The sequence below is a fragment of the Gorilla gorilla genome, chromosome 14, assembly GCF_029281585.2.
Source record: "Gorilla gorilla gorilla isolate KB3781 chromosome 14, NHGRI_mGorGor1-v2.1_pri, whole genome shotgun sequence".
NCBI classification, from domain to species: Eukaryota; Metazoa; Chordata; class Mammalia; order Primates; family Hominidae; genus Gorilla; species Gorilla gorilla.
The window spans coordinates 67,070,173-67,094,929 of record NC_073238.2 but is presented as its reverse complement, the minus strand read 5'-3'; the positions used below and the strand labels follow the sequence as shown (position 1 = coordinate 67,094,929).

Below are 24,757 nucleotides of genomic sequence, written 5' to 3'. Positions count from 1 at the left end.
TTTAAGTCAAAAAAACTTTAAAAGTAACTTAAAACTTTGGTAGTTTGCTTGAATGTTGCTCTCATATGTACAGGGAAGGCTCTCAAGTTGCTAATATCCCAAAAGAGCATTCACAGATTACACTAAGAATCCCTAATGTGCTGGATCATTAGCTCTCAACAGTATAGGTACTACCATCCACTTCTGAAGTCTCCTCTGCATAGCAGAGAGTTTAATTCTTTCCAATGAAAGAAATTTCAGATTTAAAGAGATGGCATTACGCTTAAGCCATCATGATATCCAGACACCACCATCTTAAGTGGTAAGTAAGATCCCACCTACTACTACAGACTGACATGAAAGGATCTTTCCCAGAGACTAAAGAGCTGGGGCAATTTATTGGCAAACTTTTAAGAACCATACACTTCAAGACTGTACTCATTAAATAATTGTTCCCCTAATCTTCAGAATACAGCCTTCCCAACATACTCTTACTAAGCTCTTTTCACATTTAATTGCTACATCAAATTCCTTTGTCTGAAAATAGCTGCCTTCGAGCCCAGACTAATACATCTACCTTGATTTTACACTAAAATATTTCTATAATCATTTTTTAAATGCAAATAAATGGCAATGAATGGAGAAGATTGAAGGTCTTCTCCAAACTTCTAACAGCTCATTTCAAATATTTGCTGAGTACCTACTCTGTGCCAGAAACAGTGCTGGTACATAAGGACACAGCCTCTGTTCTTCTTAAAGTAATTAATCAGGAGAGACATTCCCATAAACAAAAAGATTCCAGTATGTGTCAGGTGTAGTGACTGACCTATGTATCAGGAAATATCAGGTTATCTGAAAGGAAACATGCTAGAATGTCATCTGAGTGGTGAGTCTGAGTGATTACTTCCTAAACTCCTTTATCTTTTCCAGATTTTCTATGATAACGCATTTGCTGAGTTTACAGCCCGAATAAAAATCGAAATAACTAAAATAAAACAGTAAGAAAGGTACTGTAACATTTATTGAGCTCTTATTACATATCCTGCATGCTACATGCTTCACACATATATCATCTTACTTAATGGAATCACCCTATTAAAAAAGATTGTTATCCATATTTTAGAGATGAGGGAGCCAAGATATGAAATAATTTGCTGTAAGTGCATTTTTCAGCTAGAATTTTAACTTATTTCCTGAGAAATAACCAGGGGTTGAGAATAAGACAAAAACAATCAGTTGTATAGTTAAAAGAGTCACAAATAGGTGCCATTGGTTAGATATATGACCATAAGCAAGCAACTCAATCTCAGCGAGCCTCAGTTTCTCCTATAAAATGAGAACAGTAGGCCCTGACTCATTTAGGGTTCTCAAGAAGATTAAATGACATTATGTATGAAAAGAATAAAGAACCATGTCTGGCAAATAACAACAGAATGCTATTATCAATATCCTCAGCTAAAAAACCTGGGCAAATTATTGAACATCTCTGGGTTAAGTTTCTCTACCTGTAAACTAGGGATAAAAATACCTACACCATGCAGTAACTATGAGAATTACATGAGATAATTCATAGTACAGTGCCTGGAATGTGATAAAACAGTCAAAACACCTATTCTTATTCTCCACAGGTCAAACAAAATGGGACTGGCTAAATAAGCTACAGTACACGCATATGCCGAAATAATTTGCTTTTGAATATGTAAGGATGTGATAAAAATATCAACAAAATGTAGCTGTTTAAAAATTATGTAGAGTAAAATTCTTCTTTTAAAAATATATAAATATACATTACAAAATATATGAAAAGATAAGAATACATTCCAAGATCTACAATTTGTGATCTTTTTTTAAACTAATTCAGTTAAAAAAGAAAACAAATCTCACTATTATCACCACCACTGTATTAAAAAAGCAAAAGAAAACAATAATTTTAATAACTCTCATATCTATGTATTCAGACAAGCAGAAGGAAGCATCATACCCAGATACCCCATTCCATTACATTATCACCAGAATTTTAATTTAACATACATATATTCTTCTATGAACATTAAGCAATGGGATATGCTCTAAAACTTCTCAAAGTGGGAGAAGAGAAAAGGAGGCTATTTTGTTTCTAAGACAGACATTTTTATTTCTCACAATTCCAGGCCTTCGTATTTTATATTGTATAATCAGCAAAATTACTATGACTTAACTATGACTTAAGAATACAAGAACATTTCCACAATGGCAAATTCACCCCAAAAGACTGAGAATTCTAATTCTTTTTTTTCTTTTGGAGACGGAGTCTCACTCAGTCACCCAGGCGGGAGTGCAGTGGCGCGACATGATCTCGGCTCACTGCAACCTCCGCCTCCCAGGTTCAAGCGATTCTCCTGACTCAGTCTCCCGAGTAGCTGGGACTACAGGCACCTGCCACCACGCCCAGTTCATTTTTTGTATTTTTAGTAGAGACAGGGTTTCACCAAGTTGACCAGGCTGTTCTCGAACTCTTGACCTCAAGTGATCCGCCCGCCTTGGCCTACCAAAGTGTTGGGATTACAGGCATGACCCACCATGCCCGACTTGTGAATTCTAAATCTTACAGGGAATGAAAATTAATTTTTAAAATGAATATTTCACAATATGGGTGCCACTAAAGTCACAATTCTGAGACTGTGACCAGAGAACAGTGTCATGAAATTAACAAGATGAAAGACATATAGTTTCTTAATTTCTAAAAAATTAATAGGCTGACATTAAAGCTGATATTCAGTAAAAAGTAGCAATAACTATCAGAGATACTGAAAAAATATGAATCCTGGCTTGGAAAAACATATTGGATACTACACTGTAAAATAGTTAACAAATGCTACTTCATTAATTTCAGGGTTTTACCTCTTACTACTTTCATCACAAATTCCATATCACTCAAATAAATAATATTTAACCACTGGCTATACATGGATATGCAACATTCATTCAATCTTGAAGGTGGGAAAGAAAAGAGAACTCCCAAAAGCAAAGAAATCACCCTTTTAAGCTGCAAATTTTACAGAATCTCTACTATCAAGCAGATTCTTCTCTGCAAAATGCATCCTTTCTCAATTCACAAAGGTCCAAGATATCTCAACAATCAAGATATCTGAATACATGAAAAGCAAATTATTTTAGTACTGTTGTCTCTTAAGTGTCCACGAAGTAAGCCTCAGTAACCCAGAGATTTTATTTTCAGTATTTTAATATTGTCTCCCTCTACTGTATGAAAAAGGAAATTCAAAGATTTTATCATTTATTTCCCTTAAGACATAATTAAGAAAACTTCTTTCAATTTGCTTCCCCCCAAATAGTTTAAGAGTTAGTAATCTAACAAGATTATGTGTGTGCACATATATATATATGGTATATAAAATACAGAGATTCCAGGGTCAGGACAAGAAAAATAATAATTCTTTAGGACACATCCTTAGAATCTAAGTTCTCCAATTCAAAACTTAGAAAAACCTAAGCAAAGATGCACTAGTTTGGTTGGCAATCAGAAGTGTATCTATGTCTCCTAGGCCAGGCTGAAGAATTTAGTTAACTAGGTAAACTTGGGGAACGTATTTAAACTCCATTAACATGATTGTTTTTCCACCTGCAAAACTAAGAATAAACATTCTCTGCCAATGTCATGGGACTAAAACCAAAATCCAATTTTAATTCATTCACTGAACTAAGCACCCACTGTGCAATGTATGTGGTGAGGGCTGCCAAGTTTAGCAAATAAAATTATAGCATGAAACGTATTTACATAATAAAAAATTATTCATTGTTTATCTTAAATAGAAACTTAAATGAGCATCTTGTAACTTTATCTGGGGACCCTAACTGGGGCACATACAAAGATACAAATAAAACATGCTTCTTATCCTCAAAGACTTACACAGAAACGAGGGACATGAAATGTATACATAAAGTACTATATAAGGAAGAAAAGTCGTCACTTAGCATTTAAAGAGGAAGGGTCAGAAAAGGCAAACTGAGAACATAGTAGTATGTTGAAGAATGGTTAAAATTAACAAATCCAAGACTCAAAAGAGAAAAAAGAATTGAGATAAGAGTGCTTAATTACATCCTCAACTCTAGCCACACATCTATGTATTTACCACACATGATATTCTTCCACTATAGGAGGTGGCTCAGTAATACAAGTTCTTAAGTCATTTATCATTAATTCACACTCAATTTAAATAACTCCAAATGGACATGCACTAACAATCTTTTTTTTTTTTTTTTTGAGACAGAGTCTCACTCTGTTGCCCAGGCTGGAGTGCAACGGAGTGATCTCAGCTCACTTGCATTAGCAATCTCAATAGACATATACCAAAAAAAGTCAAATTCATTATTTTATGAACTATATCCCTCTCAAATCTACCTATTTTGTGCTTGATTACTAAAAATTCTTTTATTAAACAAATTCTATACTATGTGGATAGGACCAGTGAGAGACCAAAATCCTGGTAAGATTTCATCCCTTTTCCTCACTTTCTATTGTCCCAAGCAGCTATTTCAAAAATCTGCCTCATAATTAACCAGCTTTGTTCTTGACAATCTTCAAATAAGTAGGCAGATCCTTTTTAACTGGATGCAAAAAACTACTTCACTTTACACTTTCTTCTCCAACCCTCTGCAGCTGTGTCCTTTCTGCAGGCCCAATTATCATTCTTCACAACACAGGCCAACCCCGATCCTGTTCCACAACAGGAAACTTCACATGTCCTTAGAGCTTCAACCTAATAAATACTAACACAGTATGCTGCAGGACCTGTGTATAAAAAAAGGAGTAATAGGCCAGGTGCAGTGGCTCACACCTGTAATCCCAGCAGTTTGGGAGGCCAAGGTGGGCAGATCACGTGGTCAGGAGATCAAGACCATCCTGGCCAATATGGTGAAACCCCATCTCTACAAAAATACAAAAATTAGCTGGGCGTGGCAGTACGTGACTGTAATCCCAGCTACTCAGGAGGCTGAGGCAGGAGAATCACTTGAACCTGATTCAAGAAGGCGGAGGTTGCAGTGAGCTGAGATCACAGCACTGCACTCCACCCTGGCAACAGAGCTAGACTACGTCTCAAAAACAAGGAAAAAAAAAAAAAAGTAGTAATGGAAATAGCCTACCTACATCATTTATTCCCACTAACTCATTTATCATATACCTTCACACAATTCTACAGCTGAAAGGACTCCAGAGTTCATTTGGTCCACAGCCCTCCCTTCAAAGGTGCTGAAAATTCAGTCTTATAGTCATTTTGTGCCTAGACTAAATACACAGGGCAAGCAAAGATCCAGAGTCAGATTTTTAAATTTTCAGTTTTTTTCCTACCAAATTACACTATTATCTACATCTTTTGAGTGATACTCTCTGAATATTAATTCTATTGTATATCTCTACTTTTAGAAACTATAAAGGAATCTAAAAATTACTCAAACTATAATTTACTCATTGTTCCCTCATAATAGAGTAATCTAAAATTCAGTTTAAAAAAAAAGTCAGGAGTTGGAGACCTGCCTGGCCAATATGGTGAAACCCCATCTTTACTAAAAATACAAAAATTTAGCAGGGCGTTGTGGTGCATGCCTGTAGTCCCAGCTACTTGGGAGGCTGAAGCAGGAGAATCACTTGGATCCAGGAGGCAGAGGTTGCAGTGAGCCGAGATCGCGCCACTGCACTCCAGCCTGGGCGAAAAAGCAAGACTCCGTCTCAACAACAACAACAAAAAAAAACAAAAGGCAGATTCATCTTTACAGTAGTTTGTATTTTTAACTGCATGAGGTAGGGTGACAAAAGTATTTGTACATCAAAACAGACAAAACTGACAAGTTCAAGGGAAGAGACATTGTCAGTATCAAATCTTAAAGACAGGCTGATTATTGTATCTTTTTAAAAAAACCCCTTTATTGAAAAACATTATATCTGTCTTAGTAAGTACACAAATGCCACACACTCTAAGTGGATTTTTATACTTTACTGTACTAGAATTTGAGAGGTAAAATAACCCTTATACTCAAAAGTTATCATTCTTATTTTCTTGTCCCTGTTAAAGATAAAGGGCTGAAAGAATCTACAAGCTTATAAACACATGGGTGATTAGTTCACCAGTATTTCTATAATTCTGAAAATATTACTAGTAACAAACCTTTTCAATGGTCTTACCTTTGTTGAAAGTACTTTAAACGTGCTCTGTTCTGGTATTATAGGATGAAGAAGTTCCAGTTTCAAATTGTAATCCTCTCCAGAAGGAAGTTTAACCAAAGCAGACAACTAATGAACACAAAATTAGCATCACATTTTGTAAATGTATATAATGGAGGGTAAAAAACCTAGACAAAATAATGACAAATCTTCAATAATGTTACAAATTATTTTAAACATTATATATGGAATTTTAGATTTAAGAACCTCAAAAGGTTCTCAAAGATTTAAGAACCTTTTTTTTTCCATCTGGTATCCTTGACATGAATTCTTATAGACATCATTAAACAGCAGAAAAGAATAAGTTTCATAATATTTGTCATATATTTAATCACACCTATTTGATATTTAGATTTCAAGAAAACATACAAAAGCAAAATGATATATAACAAAAAGTGATCCATGTGCAAAACATACAGTTCTATCACTACCTCTTTTAAATAATCTATTATAAGGTTCTCTACTAAATGCTAAGAAATCAAGTTGTTAAAAGTCATACTCAAGAGGCTGGGCACGGTGGTGCATGCCTCTAATCCCAGCACTTTGGGAGGCCGAGATGGGTAGATCACTTGAGGTCAGGAGTTCGACAACAGCCTGGCCAACATGGTGAAACCCCGTTTCTACAAAAATTAGCCAGGCATGGTGGCATGTGCCTGTAGTCCCAACTACTCAGGAGGCTGAGGCAGGAGAATTGTTTGAACCCAGGAGGAGGAGGCTGCAGTGAGCCGAAATTGCGCCACTGCACTCCAGCCTACACAAGAGCGAGACTCTGTCTCAAAAAACAACAACAAAAAAAGTCATACTCGTTTAACATGGCTAGTCAATTCTAAGACATGTATGATCACAAAACTAACTAGATCTTTTTCATGAAGTACACCACACAAGTATAACCAAATCACATTATCTTACTAATATAACCAAATTCTGCTTTAAATTTCAAATCTAAAGAAAAAAATGCACATCCAGCTATAATTTACCAACATACATATTCTTACCTCAAAGCAATGGCTTCAGATTTTATTCAACATTTTCCACATCATCTCAGGAAGAAATAGCATTTATCTGATAAACTGTTATCGATTATTCTGCAATATACTAAATTTGCAAATAATAGTAATCAACATTGAAAAATGATTCAGTCTACTGACCTCTTTTTCTGAAAATTCCACATTTACATCATTCTTCTGAACATTCTTGATCATAAGTGTAATGACTACTTGAGATTCTGTTTGATACCAGTCATACCTATTACAAAAAAAAAAGAAACTTAGGTAACTCTTCTAATTTTCTTAAAGCTATTGTCAAAACAAAAACTAGTCTGATAAACAACAAGAGCTCCACCTGGAGGAAGAAAACAGCAAAGCAACTACTGATTCACAGAAACAACTTTATATAACTAGTTTTTTATGCTCTGTACTAATGGAAAAAAATGGTAAGGTAAATGATGCTCACACCTTTCCAGTAGACTTAAATACCTGCATGATTTTCTGGGTTCTGACTCATCTCTAGCACTGTTGTGCTTAAACTAATATAAATATTAAAGATGTCATTTATTTTAAACAAGCTAATATTTATATGCCATCAATAGAGTTTTTATACTCTCTTTCATCCATATACTAAAGATAAACACTTAAATCCCTATTTTACAGATGATAAAACTTAAGCTCAGAAAGGTGAAGCAATAAGCCTGAGTCAACACTCCAAGCTCTCAAAACTGATGTTGGAAGCAGATAGACTTGAGCACACAAAACAGGGGCAAATGAACTAAAATTAAAATCATATGAAGTTTAACTGTGTCAGGCACAACATCATATACAACACTTTCCTTCAATTTCAAGATACATGGAAAGACTAATGGGTCTAGATTCTAATTATGTGCATCTTTCGTACTGAAAGCTCTAGAAACGTAGGAATCCTCACTTTCAAATTAGGCTAGATTAAAAGCTCTCTGAGGGCAGAGCTGTTTATCCTGTCGCTATTATATCCCTAGGACCAAGCACAGTGTCTGGCACACGTATATTAAGTTAGATGTTGGATTATTTTATGCTCTGAACACCTTAATTATTATTTCATGGTTATGTGCCCTACCCCTGCTGCTGCCACCAGGGCAAGTCAAAGTTCCTTATCTACTAGGTACTTGGAGTTTCATCCTGTATCTCCCCACAACTACCATGAATAGATTGTTTTTAACTTTTCCAGGCCATTTTAGGTAATTATATCCAAAACCACCTTGATTAAAGAAATGAACTTTAAGAGTCTCGGTTTCCCTTTGCAATTCAGTAAGGATGCAAAGCTCCAGATCAACGGCTTGTGTTTCTGTTACGGTCCTAAGAATACAAGCTGTACACAGGCTAATGAATAATTAAAAGTCAAAGACTTGCTAGTTGCTTATTCATTATTATAATTGCTGCCCTCAGCAATATTAACTTTCAACGCATACAGAATGTTCCTATGAAAAATTTGCTCCAAATATAAAAGGCAGGGTAAGTTACAATTCTGTTAGATCTACTACTAACTTGTTTACCTGTGTAGTAACATAAACTTAACTGGAAGAGACTCTCCTTAACATATGGAAAGGTAACATAATATGAAACCAAGTGAAGCAACTCTAAAGATGAGAAATGATTTGAATTTAACTGAAGTACAAATATTAATCCTTAAACAGCCTTAAAATTGGTTTTACATAAAGCTATTACACAATTTTAGAAAACAAACAAAAACTTAAAAATCACATGGTAAGAATTTGCTTACTATTAAACTACAGGGTTTCTTCCTCTTTAGGCACATTTATCATGCATTGCTTTATGAAAAAGAAACACTCACTTGATTTTTGACTGATGAGTCCACTGGGATGCAGATTGATTTTGGCAAGTTGAAAGAGAAAGATTTTTACAAGTCAGTTTAGCAACTGTATATTAAAATGCATGTATTATTAATTTACCCAACACTGCAGTTATTTTGATATAAAATAACTACATGAAAATTTTCTTCAAAGACATAGTAACTGTAATTGTTAAATACCACTAGTTTTCGGAAAAAAATTAGAATGCTCAGCATTTAAAAAATCTTAGATTGAATTTCATAAAAGATTTTTGCTCTAAAATAACAGAACTTTAAATAACAGAAAACTTCTAAAGGCATGATTAGAAAAGGTTGCTTATATAAAATGGCCAGTTCTAAGATTCAGCAACTTCCTAAACTAAAATAACATTGTTTTAAAAATCGTTTTAAAGAAACAGAGTAATTAGCCAGGCTTGGTGGTGTACACCTGTAGTCCCAGCTACTTGGGAGGCTGAGGTGGGAAGATTGCTTGAGCCCAGGAGTTTGAAGCTCAAGTGCACTATGATGGCACCACTGCACTCCAGCCTGCATGACAGAGCAAAAGACCCTGTCAATTTCCAATTTTCTTTAACTTTTGTCTTAGCCTATCATAAAAAGCCCTCCAAGTGATTCAAACTGTTGAACCTAAATAAATGCAATAAGGTTTTAGTAACGAAAAGATAAATGATCATCATGACCATACTAAAACACACGAAATCAACTTTAACCACACACTAAATTCATTAAAATAGGCCAATAATTTTCATGACTGGAAACTTCTATATTTATCAAAAAATGATTTTATTTCAGTGCCTAGAGGAACCAGCACTTAAATGGAATTGCTTAATATTTAAATATCAGACAGCTCATCCTGAGTCTTGTCTCAAATATATTTGGTATTTGAAATTTAAAATAAAAAAAACATGAAGAATGAAAACTTTGGACTTACCACCTCAGATTCTGAGCCTATTAAAACATAAAAAGGAAACATTTTCAGGGAACAGTGCATTTTTAAGCGAAGTTATTTGTATGATTTCTATAGCACAAACATACTGATTAAGCAAGCAAATTCTCCGTACCTTTCAACTAAAGAAAAGTGGTTTCATTTTGCATCCTGAATTCATTTTAGACTCCTTAATAATTTCTTACTGATATACCATACAAGCAAATCCACCCAAATCCCCCTTTCAACATAAGAAGCTATGCAAAAACCAGTGTATCTTTGGAAGTCCACATCTAAGGAAACGTATACTATTTAAAAGAAATTATAAAGATAAAAACAAATTTGTTTAAACCAAAAAAATTTCAGATGTTTACTTCTTTTTAAATTGAAACAAATACCAAGGGAGACCCACATACCATTCTGAGCTTCTTGACACCTTTTAATCCAGACACTGAAATTAGCATCTGCACCTAGAAAGAAAAAACTGACTATAACATCACTCATCTGCACAACCTATAAATCAACAAATACTTACTGAATACCTACTACATCCCAGGCAGTGTTCTAGGCACTGGGGAGTTGGCAGCGAATAAAACCTGTCTTAACAGACCTTATCACCAACTCTACTATAGTTATAAATATACCAATAGTTTAACATTTAGTTGTTAATCATGAAACATTTTGATTTTTTAAAAATTTTAACTACAGTCAACCTTAATTTCACAGATACAAATAATCTGCATTTCCCCCAATTCCGCTGCTCTTAGAGAAGCTTCCTCACACACAGAACAAAATCAGATGTAAATCAGACTCCCAATATGCCATCAGTTAGGGTGGGGAGGAGGCTTGGTAACTGGGAGCTAAGTTGAGGTCCAAATGCCTTTCCCAGCCCCAGCTTGCTCTTCAATGCAGATACCTATTCAGTCCACTATTCTCTCAGTGGCTTTATCTGTTACCATGCCTTTCCTACCAACACCAAGCATCTTTAAATTCCGTGAAGTTTTGTCCTATCTCCAAGTTACATGGCAGTCGAGAGGCTATAGGTGATGTATTATATATTTATAGATAACAGTGTAAATGTATGCATAAACGAATTATTCACTTCTGGAGACACAGAACAATGATTACATTTAAACAGTCACAGTGCATAGTAAGATATGTTAAAAGTATTAAAAGTACTCTAAATAAGAGCTTATTAATTCAAGTTAACTGCAGACAAGATAAATTTGAAAATCTTAAATTAAAAATTTCTTAACAAAAATTTCTACTTTACTAATTTATAAAAGAAATCCAACTATACCAGCGTTAATAAAAAATTTAAATACACTCACACACACTGTATTCTAGAGGAGAACTATTGTATCAAAATCTATTATAGCAAAAAGATTTGAATAACCTATTATTTTAAGTAATCAGTAACTAAAACCAAGCAATCTATCACACAAAGAGGGGAAAAGGTAACAATTCTTTACCCTGTCTGATAAAAATAGAAACCTAAAAGTTTAACTTAACTTTTTCCCAGATTTTGGCCGGACATGGTGGCTCATACCTGTAATCCCAGCACTTTGGGAGTCCAAGGCAGGTGGATCACTTGAGGTCAAGAGTTGGAGACCAGCCTGGCCAACACGATGAAACCCCGTCTCTACTAAAAATACAAAAATTAGCCAGGCATGGTGGTGCATGCCTGTAGTCCCAGCTGCTCAGGAGGTTGAGGCAGGAGAATCACCTGAACTTGAGAGACAGAGAACTGCACTATGGCCTGGACAACACAGTGAGACTCAGTCTCAAAAAAAGAAACAAACAAACAAACAAAAACAAAAACCCCAAAAAACAACAACAAAAAAAGTTTCCTGGATTTAAAGACAAATTTATTTTTAAGTAAAATATCCTCAACAGCAATTTTACCAAACAGGTCTTCCTCTGAAGGCCACCTCTGAAATAACTAAAGAATAAATGTCAATGGCATGATATTAAGATATTACTCAAGAAAATAATTTAGGGGCCAGACGCAGTGGCTCGTGCCTGTAACCCCAGCACTTTCAGAGGCCGAGGCAGGCAGAACGCTTGAGTCCAGGAGTTCAAGACCAGCCTGGGCAACATGGCAAAACCCCATCTCTGCAAAAAGTAAAATGCAAAAATTAGGTGTGGTGGCATGTGCCTGTAGCCCCAGTTACTCAGGAGGCTGAGGTGGGAGGATCACTTGAGCCCAAGAGGTGGAGGCTGCAGTGACCCAAGATCGCACCACTGCACTCCAGCCTGGGGGACAGAGTGAGACCTTCTCTCGCTAAAAAAAGAAAGAAAAATGAAAATGTAGAGAATGGTATGACTCATGTTTCTTCAGGATTTTCACATTAGGTACCAAGGCACTACATAACTTCACTCTAGAATTTGCTAACAGTGCAGATGTCCTGTCTGCTGACTGAATAGGCCTACTATTCACATACCAAAACTGGGATAAGCAAGTTTGAGAATAAGCCTTATCACCCAGACCTCTCCTTTTTCACTTTGTAGCTTCCATTTGCGTAATCAGTACTAAAATCCTTTTTTCTGAATAGGTACACAACAGAAAGGCAAACATTCAAAACAATACAGAGTAAGAATGTAACATAAAATACTAAGAGTGAAGTTTCTTAATTTCAGCACTACTGACATTTTGGACCATATGCTTCTTTGTTAGGCAGAACTGTCCTGGGCATTATAGAATATTTAGTAGCACCCCTGGTTTATACTCATTAGATGTCAGTAGCACAACCCCCATCCACCATTCATGATTATCAAAAATCTCTTCAGACATTGCATAAAGTTTCCTGGGAAGCAAAACCGTTTCCAGTTAAGAACCACTTCTTTAGAGAACTGTGATAAAACTCTATCATAACATAAAGATAAAATGATAATACAAGTAGGATTATGTAGTCTCCAATTTTCTGAAATTACTCACAACCTCTTAGTATTTTTCAGATTTAAAAATTCTTGCCTCTCGGCTGGGTGCAGTGGCTCATGCCTGTAATCCCAGCACTTTGGGAGGCCGAGGAGGGTGGATCACAAGGTCAGGAGATTGAGACCATCCTGGCTAACATGGTGAAACCCCATCTCTACTAAAAATACAAAAAAATTGGCCGGGCGTGGTGGTGGTCGCCTGTAGTCCCAGCTACTCGGGGGGCTGAGGCAGGAGAATGGCATGAACCCGGGAGGCAGAGCTTGCAGTGAGTCGAGATCGCGCCACTGCATTCCAGCCTGGGCGACAGAGTGAGACTCCATCTCAAAAAAAAAAAAAAAAAAAAAAAAAAAAATATATATATATATATATATATTCTTGACTCTCACAATTTCTATATGTCTAGATATCCACACCACTGTGATACTTTTCATATATTCCCTCAAAAATATAACATTAAAAGTCACAATACTCTCAAAACTGTGTTTCTTCTGTACCCTCTCATAATTTACCCAAACGTACACTTCACTTCTCCATAAAAACCTTTAATGTTAAGATTTCACATCTCAGCAATCTGAATAATTTAAAATGAACAGACTTCTGACCAAGGCAAATTAAACTTTCACTTCTCCATTAGAAAAAAACAAAGCCAGACTAAACAGAGAGAGCATGTTAAGTGTTTCCACAGTTTTTTTACTTCTAATGGTAAAGTTCATCTATGATTTAAATGCCAAAAGGCTAATTTAATCGATTTTAAGTGATCTCATATCTGCAATCAATATGAAATATAATTTAGATGAGAAAAACAGGTATTGGGTTTCTACAATTAACTTGAAATTAACATTACCAAAATTCAGCTTTGGTATTTAAGACAGAAATAGATAAGTTTATTAAAGTATAATTTTTAATACTTACTATCTAATTTTTGTCCTTCTGTAAAAGTTTCTAGGGCAGCAGCATAGTTTTTTCCATGGTATTCACATATTCTGCATGAATATATTTAAAACAAATTAAGACACACAAAAAATCTGGAAAATACCTTCTTTCTAAATAAAAAACTTAAGTATTTTCTACTGTTGAAAGAAAAAATTTATTTTAAGTGTATGTTAATAAACCTAGAGACTTTCTAATATACTGTTAAGATCTAGTACAATTCCTACTAAAATTCAATTTTAGAACTCACTTCAGAAGGAATCTGACTTTAATTGTACAGACTTGCTTACTCCAAAATATAATTATACAAAGGAATTAAAGAAGTTTCTTAAAGAATAGTTATACTTATCAACAGAAACAAGATGGGATATAAAGTATACAGATATAGCACTTTCATAGCATTAAATGTAGCCTATTCAGCTTTGCTGAATAGGATGTTGTCCAGTCAATTAAATATAGTAAATTCCAAAAGATTGAAAAAAAAGAAAAAAGCAATGTGAAATCTATCAGTTTCATCTATACCTTGCAATTACTTCAATCATCACTATTTTAAAATTTACTAAGTACAGATCTCCTATCACATACTATGGTTAACAAAATAATAGAACTATAAGTTGTATTTAAAATTGAATCATATCTCTGCTGTATAATGTATAAATACAGAATTTTACAACTTATATAGGGCTTGCAATGAACTCATTCAACAAATTAAATACCTACTATCTATACCAAGCTCAACAAAAAGAGTAGCTACTGCATACCCTTTTCTCAGCATAGCAGTGGAATTATTTGGATTGAGTTCTAGAGACTTCTTTGCATCAGCAACAGCAACTGTGTAGAAAAAGACGGGTTTTTAGTCAGTTATTTATAGATCCTAGCAAATACACACAACATATGAATCAGTTTTAGATTTCTAAGTTTTCAAGTTGGTAGAAATGCCAAATGGTTTTAAATTAGGAAAAGCTAATACAAGATAGAGTTCAAATAAATATTACTCTTGTACCTTCCTTTTGGCTTAACATTTAGCTTCCTTCTTAAAGCTCTTCAATGAATACAGCTGTGTCACAAAATTCACCTCCTTGTCTCATTAACATTTTCTATGTAATTTTACTCAAGGTATTCAGTTTTTCCCTATTCAGAAGGTACAAAATACAGAAATACATTACTTTTTAAATACAGGTGGTCTTGTTATGTTGCCCAGGCTGGTCTTGAACTCCTGGGCTCAAATGATCCTCCTGCTTTGGTCTCCCAAAGTGTTGGGATTACAGGCGTGAGCCACCACGCCTGGCCACATTCTTTTTTATAAAAAAAATTTAAACGAGCATTTCATTTTAATACTCTGTCAAATAGTAAATGTGATGCTATTTTTTATCAGCATACCCAATAACTATGAATGAAATCTGTATACATTCTCCACCCAATGAAGGAAAAAGCGACATCCATAAAATTTAAATGGGTGTTGCTCAACATGTCTGTCACATTTGAGCTACTTTACCTTGTATAAAAGACCAATTTAAAAATTCTCAAAGACAACTTTTAATTTGTCATGGGTAAAATGTATAAGTAACTTATTAAAAGGGGGCAATATACTTTATAAGAAACGTTACCACAGTAATTCCCAAGAAGAATGTGACAATAAGCTCTTTGACAATAATACTGTGCATCATCTGGTTTCTGTTCCAAAGCCTTAGTCAGCTCCTACAAAAACAAACATGTGGAGTGTCAGTAAAAGTTTGTAAGAAGCCATCAAATTCTAATTAAAACATAATTTTTAATCAAGTAACTTATTGTCAGAAGCTATTTGGAGGAAAGATAACAGGGATATAATATTGGAGTTTTTCCTTATAAAAGGATCAATATCTCCCCCACTTCTCTTGCCCCTCCTCCCAAAAGCAGGCAATCTAATGTAGTATCTCTGTAGCGTAAAGCTTTTAGTTCCTGGTCTATAGAACTTAATAAATGATCATTATTATCAGCTCATATATTCTGAAGAGTTTAATTGTTACACATTGACCATTACAGATTTCCTCCTACTAATTTGAAGAAGATTCAAACACCATATAGAATTTGAGATTCCTAGAAAATGTTAAGCTGTGCAATAAAAAAAGACCAGAAGTTAAATCTAGCACTCAGGGAGGTTAAGACAATCAATACATACACAATCAAGTGTACCTGGCCCTCTCCTAGCCTCTATCAATAGCACACAACTCTAATAAAACCCAACTAAATATTCTGTTCAAAGCCCAGATACAATCTAATAGATGGCTATGTCAACTACCAAGAGTTAACATTAGAGATTGAAACTTTTTTAACTCGTGCAGTCACAACACATAGGTGTGGTAGCTGGAAAAATAATGATGTAAGAGATTACACAATTAGGGAGATCAAAGACAAGTGCAGGAACACTTTTATTTTCTGCCAACTGCCTACAAACTCTAGGGATTTGGTAGTTTTCTTAAATGGTAAAATTATTTCAAGAGCCACATATATCATTGACTTTGCTTTAACCTAGTAGTGTGACTCTCAGAAAGCAACATATACAGATGCTCCTCAACTCACATGGGGTTGCAGTCAATCAACAGAAAGTAAGGCTCAAATCAAGAGAGCAAAGAAGCTGTAAGATGCTACTTCAAGGGCCTCACTTTGTAGCTTGCAGGCTGTTATAAGGAATTTGGACCTTACGTTTGATGGAAAGCCATGGAAAGTTCACTGTTAGTAAGGGGAACATGGTCCAATTTACTTTTTTTTAATGTCATTCTGGCTGCAGTATGGTAAATACATTATCAAATCAAGACTGGAAACGGAGACTTCTTAGGAAACTACTACATTAAGTCTAGGCTAGAAAAGGATGTTAGCCACAGAGGTGATGAAGAGAAATACGATTAAGTTGGAACATATTAGATGCAGAGAGACTTGCTAATGGGTGAACATGTGGGATAAGAGAAACTGAAGATGACTCCAGGGTGTTGGGCTTGCCTAGATCTGTATGTGACATCCAGTAATCACTCAATGAAAACTATTGATTTTTCTTCTTGCAGACTTTTTTCAGCCTTTTCCCCCGTCTCTACTTTGACTGCATCTCCTTTGCCATAGAATACAAAAATATTTGCCTCTCTAGTCTTAATCTTCTCAAAGTCACTAATAACCCCTTATAAAATCCAACTGATTCCTATCTGACTTGATCTCTCTGTGGCCCTTGACAATAATAACCAGGACTTTCAGCTTACCATTCTGCTGCCTCTTAAAAACTAATGTTCTCCTTGGGCTCAGTACTTAAGACTTCTTCCCCTCTACAAACATTCTTTGATTCCTTAACTACTGGGGGGCTTCACATATGTGTTGATGCATGCTGATGACTCAAGTCTATCTTGAGCCTAGACAGTGGTCCTGAGCAACATCAGCGTATAGTTTTCTCTAAACTTTACCTGAAATGTCCCAGAGGCAACTCATATACAAATATTCACAATCTAAAACTACTTTCTCTCCTCAAACCTATTCCCCCATGCTGAAGGCAATCTTCTAAGTGCTATCATCCTAAGTGCTATCTAAATGAATGGCACCAGTTCCTACAACATTCCCCCAGCCAGAAACTCAGGAGACATCCCTTATATTCTAATCGTCACCAAGTCCGGTGCATTTTACATAAAACAACTCACCTCCATGCCCTCAATCACTGCCCTACATGCAGATATTCACCTTTGACCCGGTCTGCACTACCATCTTCCTGCTATCCACTATCCCTTGTGCCTCCTCCAATTCGCTATCTACTCTGCTTTTAAAGTAGGTTTTGTAATTCAGAAAATTTCATTTTCCTTCCTCCAAATTCTTGACGGATCTCCATAATCATATGATAAAACTGAAAACCCTGTGCTGGGATTTAATGCCTTTGATGGCCTGGCCTCACTGTCGCCTGGGCTGGAGTGCAATGGCGCGATCTCAGCTCACTGTAACCTCCACCTCCAGGGTTCAAGTGATTCTCCTGCCTCAGCCTCGCAGGTAGCTGATTACGGCTGCCCACCACCATGCCAGGCTAATTGTTTGTATTTTTAATAGAGACGGGGTTTCACCATGTTGGCCAGGCTGGTCTCGAATTCCTGACCTCGTGATCCGCCCGCCTCGGCCTCCCAGAGTGCTGGGACTATAGGCGTGAGCCACCGCGCCCGGCTGCACTTCTAATGAATTGCCAGGTGATGCTGATAATGCTGGTCCAAGAGCCATACATTAAAAACCAAGGTACTAATACTAGCCACATGACTATCCTAGGCAATTCTTCTCCTAGGTACATACAACCAAAAGAAATGCATGTGTTCACCAAAATACATGTACAAGAGTATTCACAGAAGCTTTATGTTAGCTAATAACTAGAAATAACCCAGATGTCCACTGTTAGAATAAATTGCGCCGTACTTACGGCTATACAACATATATTTATACAATGGAATATTACACAGCAATGCAAAAGAACTACTACTTCACACAATATGAATGTATACTTATGTAATCATTAAAGCAAAAAGAGTGTCTACATTCAATAAAGCACCTACTGTATGATTCTGTTTATGAGTCAAGAACAAACAAAACTAACTGATGGTGATGGAGGTCAAAGCAGGAGTCAGCAGGACAGTAAGAAGAATTACTGGCTGAGAAGGAGCATGAAGGAGCATTATGAATGGAGATGCTCTGTATCTTAATCTGGTGGTGTAAACATGTGAAAACTCATCAAACTATAGACTTAAAATCTGTGTTATTTACATAAATCATATATGCCTCCATAAAAATTTTTAAAGTAAAAGAAGATGGAAAGTGACAATAAAATTCATTATGTTAATACTGTTTAAAAGCAACTTTTATATAAACTGGATTCCCAAAGGAAGCACTAGGTCTAACACGACAATAACAAATGTCAATTAAAAGTAATAGCTGTCTAGCTAATACAAGAAATTATGGAGAAAAATTCTCAGTGCTTCCTGTAACATTATCCCCAAACTCATCCCAGAAGCCTTACTCCCAGTATCTAAAGGTCTATGTATTTAGGTGTAAAAAACATACCTGGACCCTAAAAGGCCTTATAGGACCTGGCTCCTAGTTTCCTGTCCAACCTCTCTTAATCAAATGGGCCCTCTAATAAAAAGGGCCTTTTTGTTGCTTCACATACAGGCCAACTTCATTCCTACCTCAGGATCTGCACTGGCTCTTGGTCCTGCCTGGAATATTCTTTCCCCAGAGCTTCCAAGTTAATTCCCTTGTTCCTTCAAATCTCCACTCAAAGATCTCCTCAACGGAGGCTCTAGTACCATGTGGCACATTTCTTATAAAAGTCATAGCTAGAAAAGACGCTGTCTTGCCTCAAATTGTTAAACGTAACAGCAAAACAGGTTTCCTCTTTTCTGTGATTTAACGCAAAAACAAAAACTCCTGGCTAAATTCTGTGACCCGCAGCATCATTTATCTTTAGGTTCTCCTTTAATTCTTATTATTTAACTCTTGATCTTTTACATTCCTTTACAGCTTTATGGTTTGTCTTCATTGCACACCTACAAAAAGTGATTTCTAGGTTAGCTGAGTATATAACCAAGACTTTAATCCACAGCAATCAGCGCCTTTGCACACAGCCACTCCAAAAAAAATTTTGATGAATATACAAATGAGTGAATAATGAATTGTGATAAGACATCTGGAAAGTTTCAGGGACGTAAGGGAAAAGGGTTTTACTCCAGTAGACTGACTTCATACCGACACTTTTACATAAGAATGGCAAGAATTATTGTCAAATGAAAAAATTAACTTCATCGAGCCCAGAGTCCACTTCTCTAATCATAAATGTCATTAAAAAAAAAATCCTTTCAGCCAAACTACAAATGCCAATCATGCTCCCAAGAAATAGAGGAGGTTTTTCTCAGGAGCTGTAGGGAGTGGAAAGGGCAAGACAGGAGTCTGGGGTAACGCGGCTACCGTGTAACACAGAAAAGAGACCAAGAATCTCAATACCGGAGCTGAGACGCAGCATCAACAGGAGCCTGGGTCCCTGTCCGGCGGTGCGGGGAGAAGGCGGGTCAGCGGGGACCTGAAGTGGCCCAGCTCCCCTAAGAAGAGTGGAGGAAGCAGAAATGGGCTCTCTCACCTCTAACGCCGCCTGGGGGTCCTCGTCGATTAGGGCATCCGAGAAGCTCTGGAAAAACCTGTCAGGAAAACAACGACTTCAGCAGGGCTCACTAGCCAAGGAAAGGGGGATAAAATAAATAGCAAAGGGAAAGAAAAACATGCACCTCTGGGATGTTGCAGTTCCTGCTGCAGCCGCCGCCATCCCTCGTAGTCGCTGTTGCTGCCGCCGGAGCTGCTACTATCACGGTTACCACCTCCACCACCGCCCAAGGGGGAAACTTCTGGAGAAACACCAACCGAGCTTCCGTCCTAAATAGCCAGCGAGCAGCCACGCAGCGTGCTGCTAGGGGGACGGGAGGCGACACGCCGGCGCGGTGCCGGCTGGGACAGTGGAGGACCGATTCCTCCCAGCCCCACCCTGGCCCAGGACCCGCGCTCCCAGTCCCCGCCCCTCGCAGCCATGGTTACGGAGGCCTGGGGCGTACACGTTCTCCCTCCCTTCCACCGCGCCCACGCTAGCGGGCACTCCCACGGAGCTTTCAGTAGTAGTTTAGAAGCACTTTTGTAACGTACTGTCATCCCTAAGGAACGTGTGGCGGTTAGGGGCGTTTGTATGTCTGTTAATAACGCAAGCTACTTCGAGCTCCCATTTTCCCTAGTTTTTATCATGGCTGCCACAGGTAGCCAAGCCCTTTCGCCTCCATTACGTCTTCCGCGGCTGCGTGATCTCTTCCGGGAGCAGAGGCCCGGATGACGCGTGGATCCCCGCGATCTTTGGGCTGGGAATTCTAAACGGCTGGGACTTGCCGGAAGTCATTCTGCTCTAATAGCGGCAAAAAGCCTTCTGGTTCCTGGGGCGACGCGCCCGGCGGCCGTACTATTCACTTCCCCAGACGCCACAGCCCAGGCTTTCTTCTTAGTGGGCTTCCCAGACCAAGAAGGGAAACCTTTCATCCGAAGGTACTGAGGGGAGGAAGGTGGCCTGAAGTTATCTCAGTGCCGCTTTGTTTCCCACCCCAGTCGGTCAGCCCTTCCTCAGCGCCCTTTAACCCTTGCAGATCGGATGGAGAAAGCTGCCAGCACGTTCTAGGGATGGGGGCAGATTGAGGAGCGGGAAGGAGTAGTCTTTGTCTAACTTTATACCAGTACCGAACTATGTTAATTTAATGTAGTTTTATAATAAATCTTTAAGTCCTGTAACTTATTCTCCCAAGATTGTTTTGGCTTATTCTACGGCCTTTGTATTTCTAGGTGAATTTTGGAATTAGCTTGTTAAAAAGGGGGGGGGGGATTTTTTATTGGGCTCGCATTGAATCTATAGATCTGTTTGGGAAAACTAGTATCTTAACAACAAGTCCTTCAATCCATGAATATCATTCTTCCCCCACCATTTATTTAAGTGGTCTTTAATTTCTCCTGGCAATATTTTGTAGATTGCACATATATCTATATTTTAATGCAGCTGTGCTTGGATAGATTGCAGTATAGAGATCATATATATCTTTCATTAGATTTATTCTTGAGTATTTAGTGTTTTGTATACAATGTTAAATGGCATTTTGACTTTTTTATATTCTACTCGTAAGAATAAACAATATTGATTTTAACATACTGACCTTATATGCAAGCATCTTGCTAAGTTCCCTTGTTATTTGTAATACTCTGTAGATTCTTTCGGAATTTCTGTGATCAAAATCTTGCAATCCATGAATAAAGGTGGTTTAACTTCTCTGTAACCTTTATACCTTTTATTTTTATTTATTTTTGCCTTTTGTTGCTGGCTAGTGTTTCCACTATTGAATAAAAACAGTGATAATGGACTTCCTTGTCTTGGTCATAACATCAGGAGGAAAGCACTGAATATCAACTGCTTTTTCTGCCTTTATTGAAATGTTCATTTGTATTTTTTAATGTTACTGTGAATTACCTTGGTTAATTTTCAAATGTTATCTAAATGGCCAGTTGTCCTTCTGGACCCCACTGACTCCAGTTGGGATGGCACTGTAAGAAGAGAGGCAGAGTCAGTGAAGGAGACAAGGTTTATTCAGGATTTACATACAAGGGTGGTCCGGTGGTGGAGGGCTGACCTGGAGAACTGCTACCATTTGTAAAAAGCACGTAGTCTATATAGCATTTTCACTTAGCACTCTCCTTCTAGCAACCTCCATTTAACCCCAAACAAAGGGCCTTGATCTGTACAGCGTAAGATACGGGCCAGGGATGTGGATGTCCTTCATAGATAAGGAGTGAATCTCTGGGTTGGCTACTCCTGGATTCCTTAGCCCAGGACTCCAAACGTAAGTTCTTCTTAGACCATAGGGTTAGTCTCAGGTATGCTCCAGTTATGGCTCAGCCATACACTAATGTGTGTACACCAGCCTCTGCCATGCACCAATACACATATATGTATGGCCTCTGAAAGGGTGAATTCCAAGACCGACCTATGGGCCCAACATGAAAAGAAGTTCTATATATTATGGACACTGAAATCAATGAGATACCAAAACTACCACCAGAATGGCTTAAATTAAAAGGACTTCCAATACCAAGCATTGACAAGGATATGTAGCAACTGTATCTTTCATATATTGTTGGTGAGAGTTTAATCATTTTGGAAAACTGTGGTACCATATGTCTGTTCTTGCATTGCTATAAATAACTGAGACTAGGTAATTTATAAAGAAAAAATGTTTAATTCACTCATGGTTTTGCAGACTGTACAAGAAGCATAGCAGTTTCTACTTTTGCAGAGGCCTCAGGAAGCTTCCAATCACCGCACAAGGCAAAGGTAGAGCAGCCGTCTTACATGGCAGGAGCAAGTAGGGTGGGGGTAGGTGCTACACATTTTTAAACAACCAGATCTCACAAGAATTCACTGTTGCAAGGACAGTACCAAGAGAGGTGGTACTTAACCATTCATGAGAAACCCACCCCTATGATCCAGTTACCTCCCACCAGGCCCCACCTCCGACATTGGGGATTGCAATTTGACATGTGATTTGGGTGGGGACACATATCCAAACTATATCAGACACTATCTACTAAAGCTAGTTATACACAGACCATAACCCAATAATTCTACCACTGGGCATATACCCAAGAGTATTTATTATTTATGATCATGTAGAAGAATATTCATTGCAGCATTACCCAAGCTAGCAAAAACTGGAAATAATCTAAATGTCCTTAAATAGGAGAAAAAAATATTACATAGCAATAGGAATGAACGACTACTACACACAACGATATGGATGAAGCTTATATACATAAGTTGTGGTAAAAAAAAAAAAGCCAGTGCTCGCTTCGGCAGCACATATACTAAAATTGGAACGATACAGAGAAGATTAGCATGGCCCCTGCGCAAGGATGACACGCAAATTCGTGAAGCGTTCCATATTTTTAGATCAATGGAACAGAACAGAGCCCTCAGAAATAACGCCGCATACCTACAACTATCTGATCTTTGACAAACCTGAGAAAAACAAGCAATGGGGAAAGGATTCCCTATTTAATAAATGGTGCTGGGAAAACTGGCTAGCCATATGTAGAAAGCTGAAACTGGATCCCTTCCTTACACCTTATACAAAAATCAATTCAAGATGGATTAAAGATTTAAACGTTAGACCTAAAACCATAAAAACCCTAGAAGAAAACCTAGGCATTACCATTCAGGACATAGGCGTGGGCAAGGACTTCATGTCCAAAACACCAAAAGCAATGGCAACAAAAGACAAAATTGACAAATGGGATCTAATTAAACTAAAGAGCTTCTGCACAGCAAAAGAAACTACCATCAGAGTGAACAGGCAACCTACAACATGGGAGAAAATTTTCGCAACCTACTCATCTGACAAAGGGCTAATATCCAGAATCTACAATGAACTCAAACAAATTTACAAGAAAAAAACAAACAACCCCATCAAAAAGTGGGCGAAGGATATGAACAGACATTTCTCAAAAGAAGACATTTATGCAGCCAAAAAACACATGAAAAAATGCTCATCATCACTGGCCATCAGAGAAATGCAAATCAAAACCACTATGAGATACCATCTCACACCAGTTAGAATGGCAATCATTAAAAAGTCAGGAAACAACAGGTGCTGGAGAGGATGTGGAGAAATAGGAACACTTTTACACTGTTGGTGGGACTGTAAACTAGTTCAACCATTGTGGAAGTCAGTGTGGCGATTCCTCAGGGATCTAGAACTAGAAATACCATTTGACCCAGCCATCCCATTACTGGGTATATACCCAAAGGACTATAAATCATGCTGCTATAAAGACACATGCACACGTATGTTTATTGCGGCAGTATTCACAATAGCAAAGACTTGGAACCAACCCAAATGTCCAACATTGATAGACTGGATTAAGAAAACGTGGCACATATACACCATGGAATACTATGCAGCCATAAAAAATGATGAGTTCATGTCCTTTGTAGGGACATGGATGAAATTGGAAATCATCATTCTCAGTAAACTATCGCAAGAACAAAAAACCAAACACCGCATATTCTCACTCATAGGTGGGAATTGAACAATGAGATCACATGGACACAGGAAGGGGAATATCACACTCTGGGGACTGTTGTGGGGTGGGGGGAGGGGGGAGGGATAGCATTGGGAGATATACCTAATGCTAGATGACGAGTTAGTGGGTGCAGCGCACCAGCATGGCACATGTATACATATGTCACTAACCTGCACAATGTGCACATGTACCCTAAAACTTAAAGTATAATTAAAAAAAAAAAAAAAAGTACAAAAAAAAAAAAAAAAGCCAGACAGAGTACATCATGATTGATTCCACTTAGATGAGAGGT

At 37.4% G+C, this 24,757-nt stretch overlaps 1 protein-coding gene and 1 non-coding gene across 7 annotated transcripts in view; one reads left to right on the top strand and one right to left on the bottom strand.

Moving 5' to 3' along the window:
- Nucleotides 1–20,521, bottom strand: part of SUGT1 (SGT1 homolog, MIS12 kinetochore complex assembly cochaperone) — a 35,526-nt gene extending 15,005 nt beyond the window's left edge. Inside the window, exons 1-12 of one of the 6 annotated variants that reach the window (XM_004054562.4) lie at nt 20,503–20,521; nt 20,094–20,210; nt 19,949–20,006; nt 15,435–15,525; nt 14,589–14,658; nt 13,810–13,880; nt 11,509–11,604; nt 10,376–10,429; nt 9,966–9,982; nt 9,020–9,042; nt 7,345–7,441; nt 6,158–6,265 (exon numbers count right to left, since the gene is read on the bottom strand). In XM_004054562.4, coding sequence (XP_004054610.1) covers nt 6,158–6,265; nt 7,345–7,441; nt 9,020–9,042; nt 9,966–9,982; nt 10,376–10,429; nt 11,509–11,604; nt 13,810–13,880; nt 14,589–14,658; nt 15,435–15,525; nt 19,949–20,006; nt 20,094–20,131 — 723 coding nt within the window. In that variant the 5' untranslated portion in view covers nt 20,132–20,210; nt 20,503–20,521. Of the gene's footprint in view, nt 1–6,157; nt 6,266–7,344; nt 7,442–9,019; nt 9,043–9,965; nt 9,983–10,375; nt 10,430–11,508; nt 11,605–13,809; nt 13,881–14,588; nt 14,659–14,830; nt 14,965–15,434; nt 15,526–19,815; nt 20,007–20,093; nt 20,211–20,502 lie in introns of those variants that run through there. The other 5 variants (XM_055359931.1, XM_055359932.1, XM_055359934.2 and 2 more) reach the window with 5 other exon arrangements.
- A 2,702-nt stretch (nt 20,522–23,223) lies between these two features.
- Nucleotides 23,224–23,330, top strand: LOC115930505 (U6 spliceosomal RNA). The gene has a single exon (XR_004067136.1). It is a non-coding gene; the product is annotated as a U6 spliceosomal RNA (small nuclear RNA).
- Nucleotides 23,331–24,757: the final 1,427 nt, after the last annotated feature.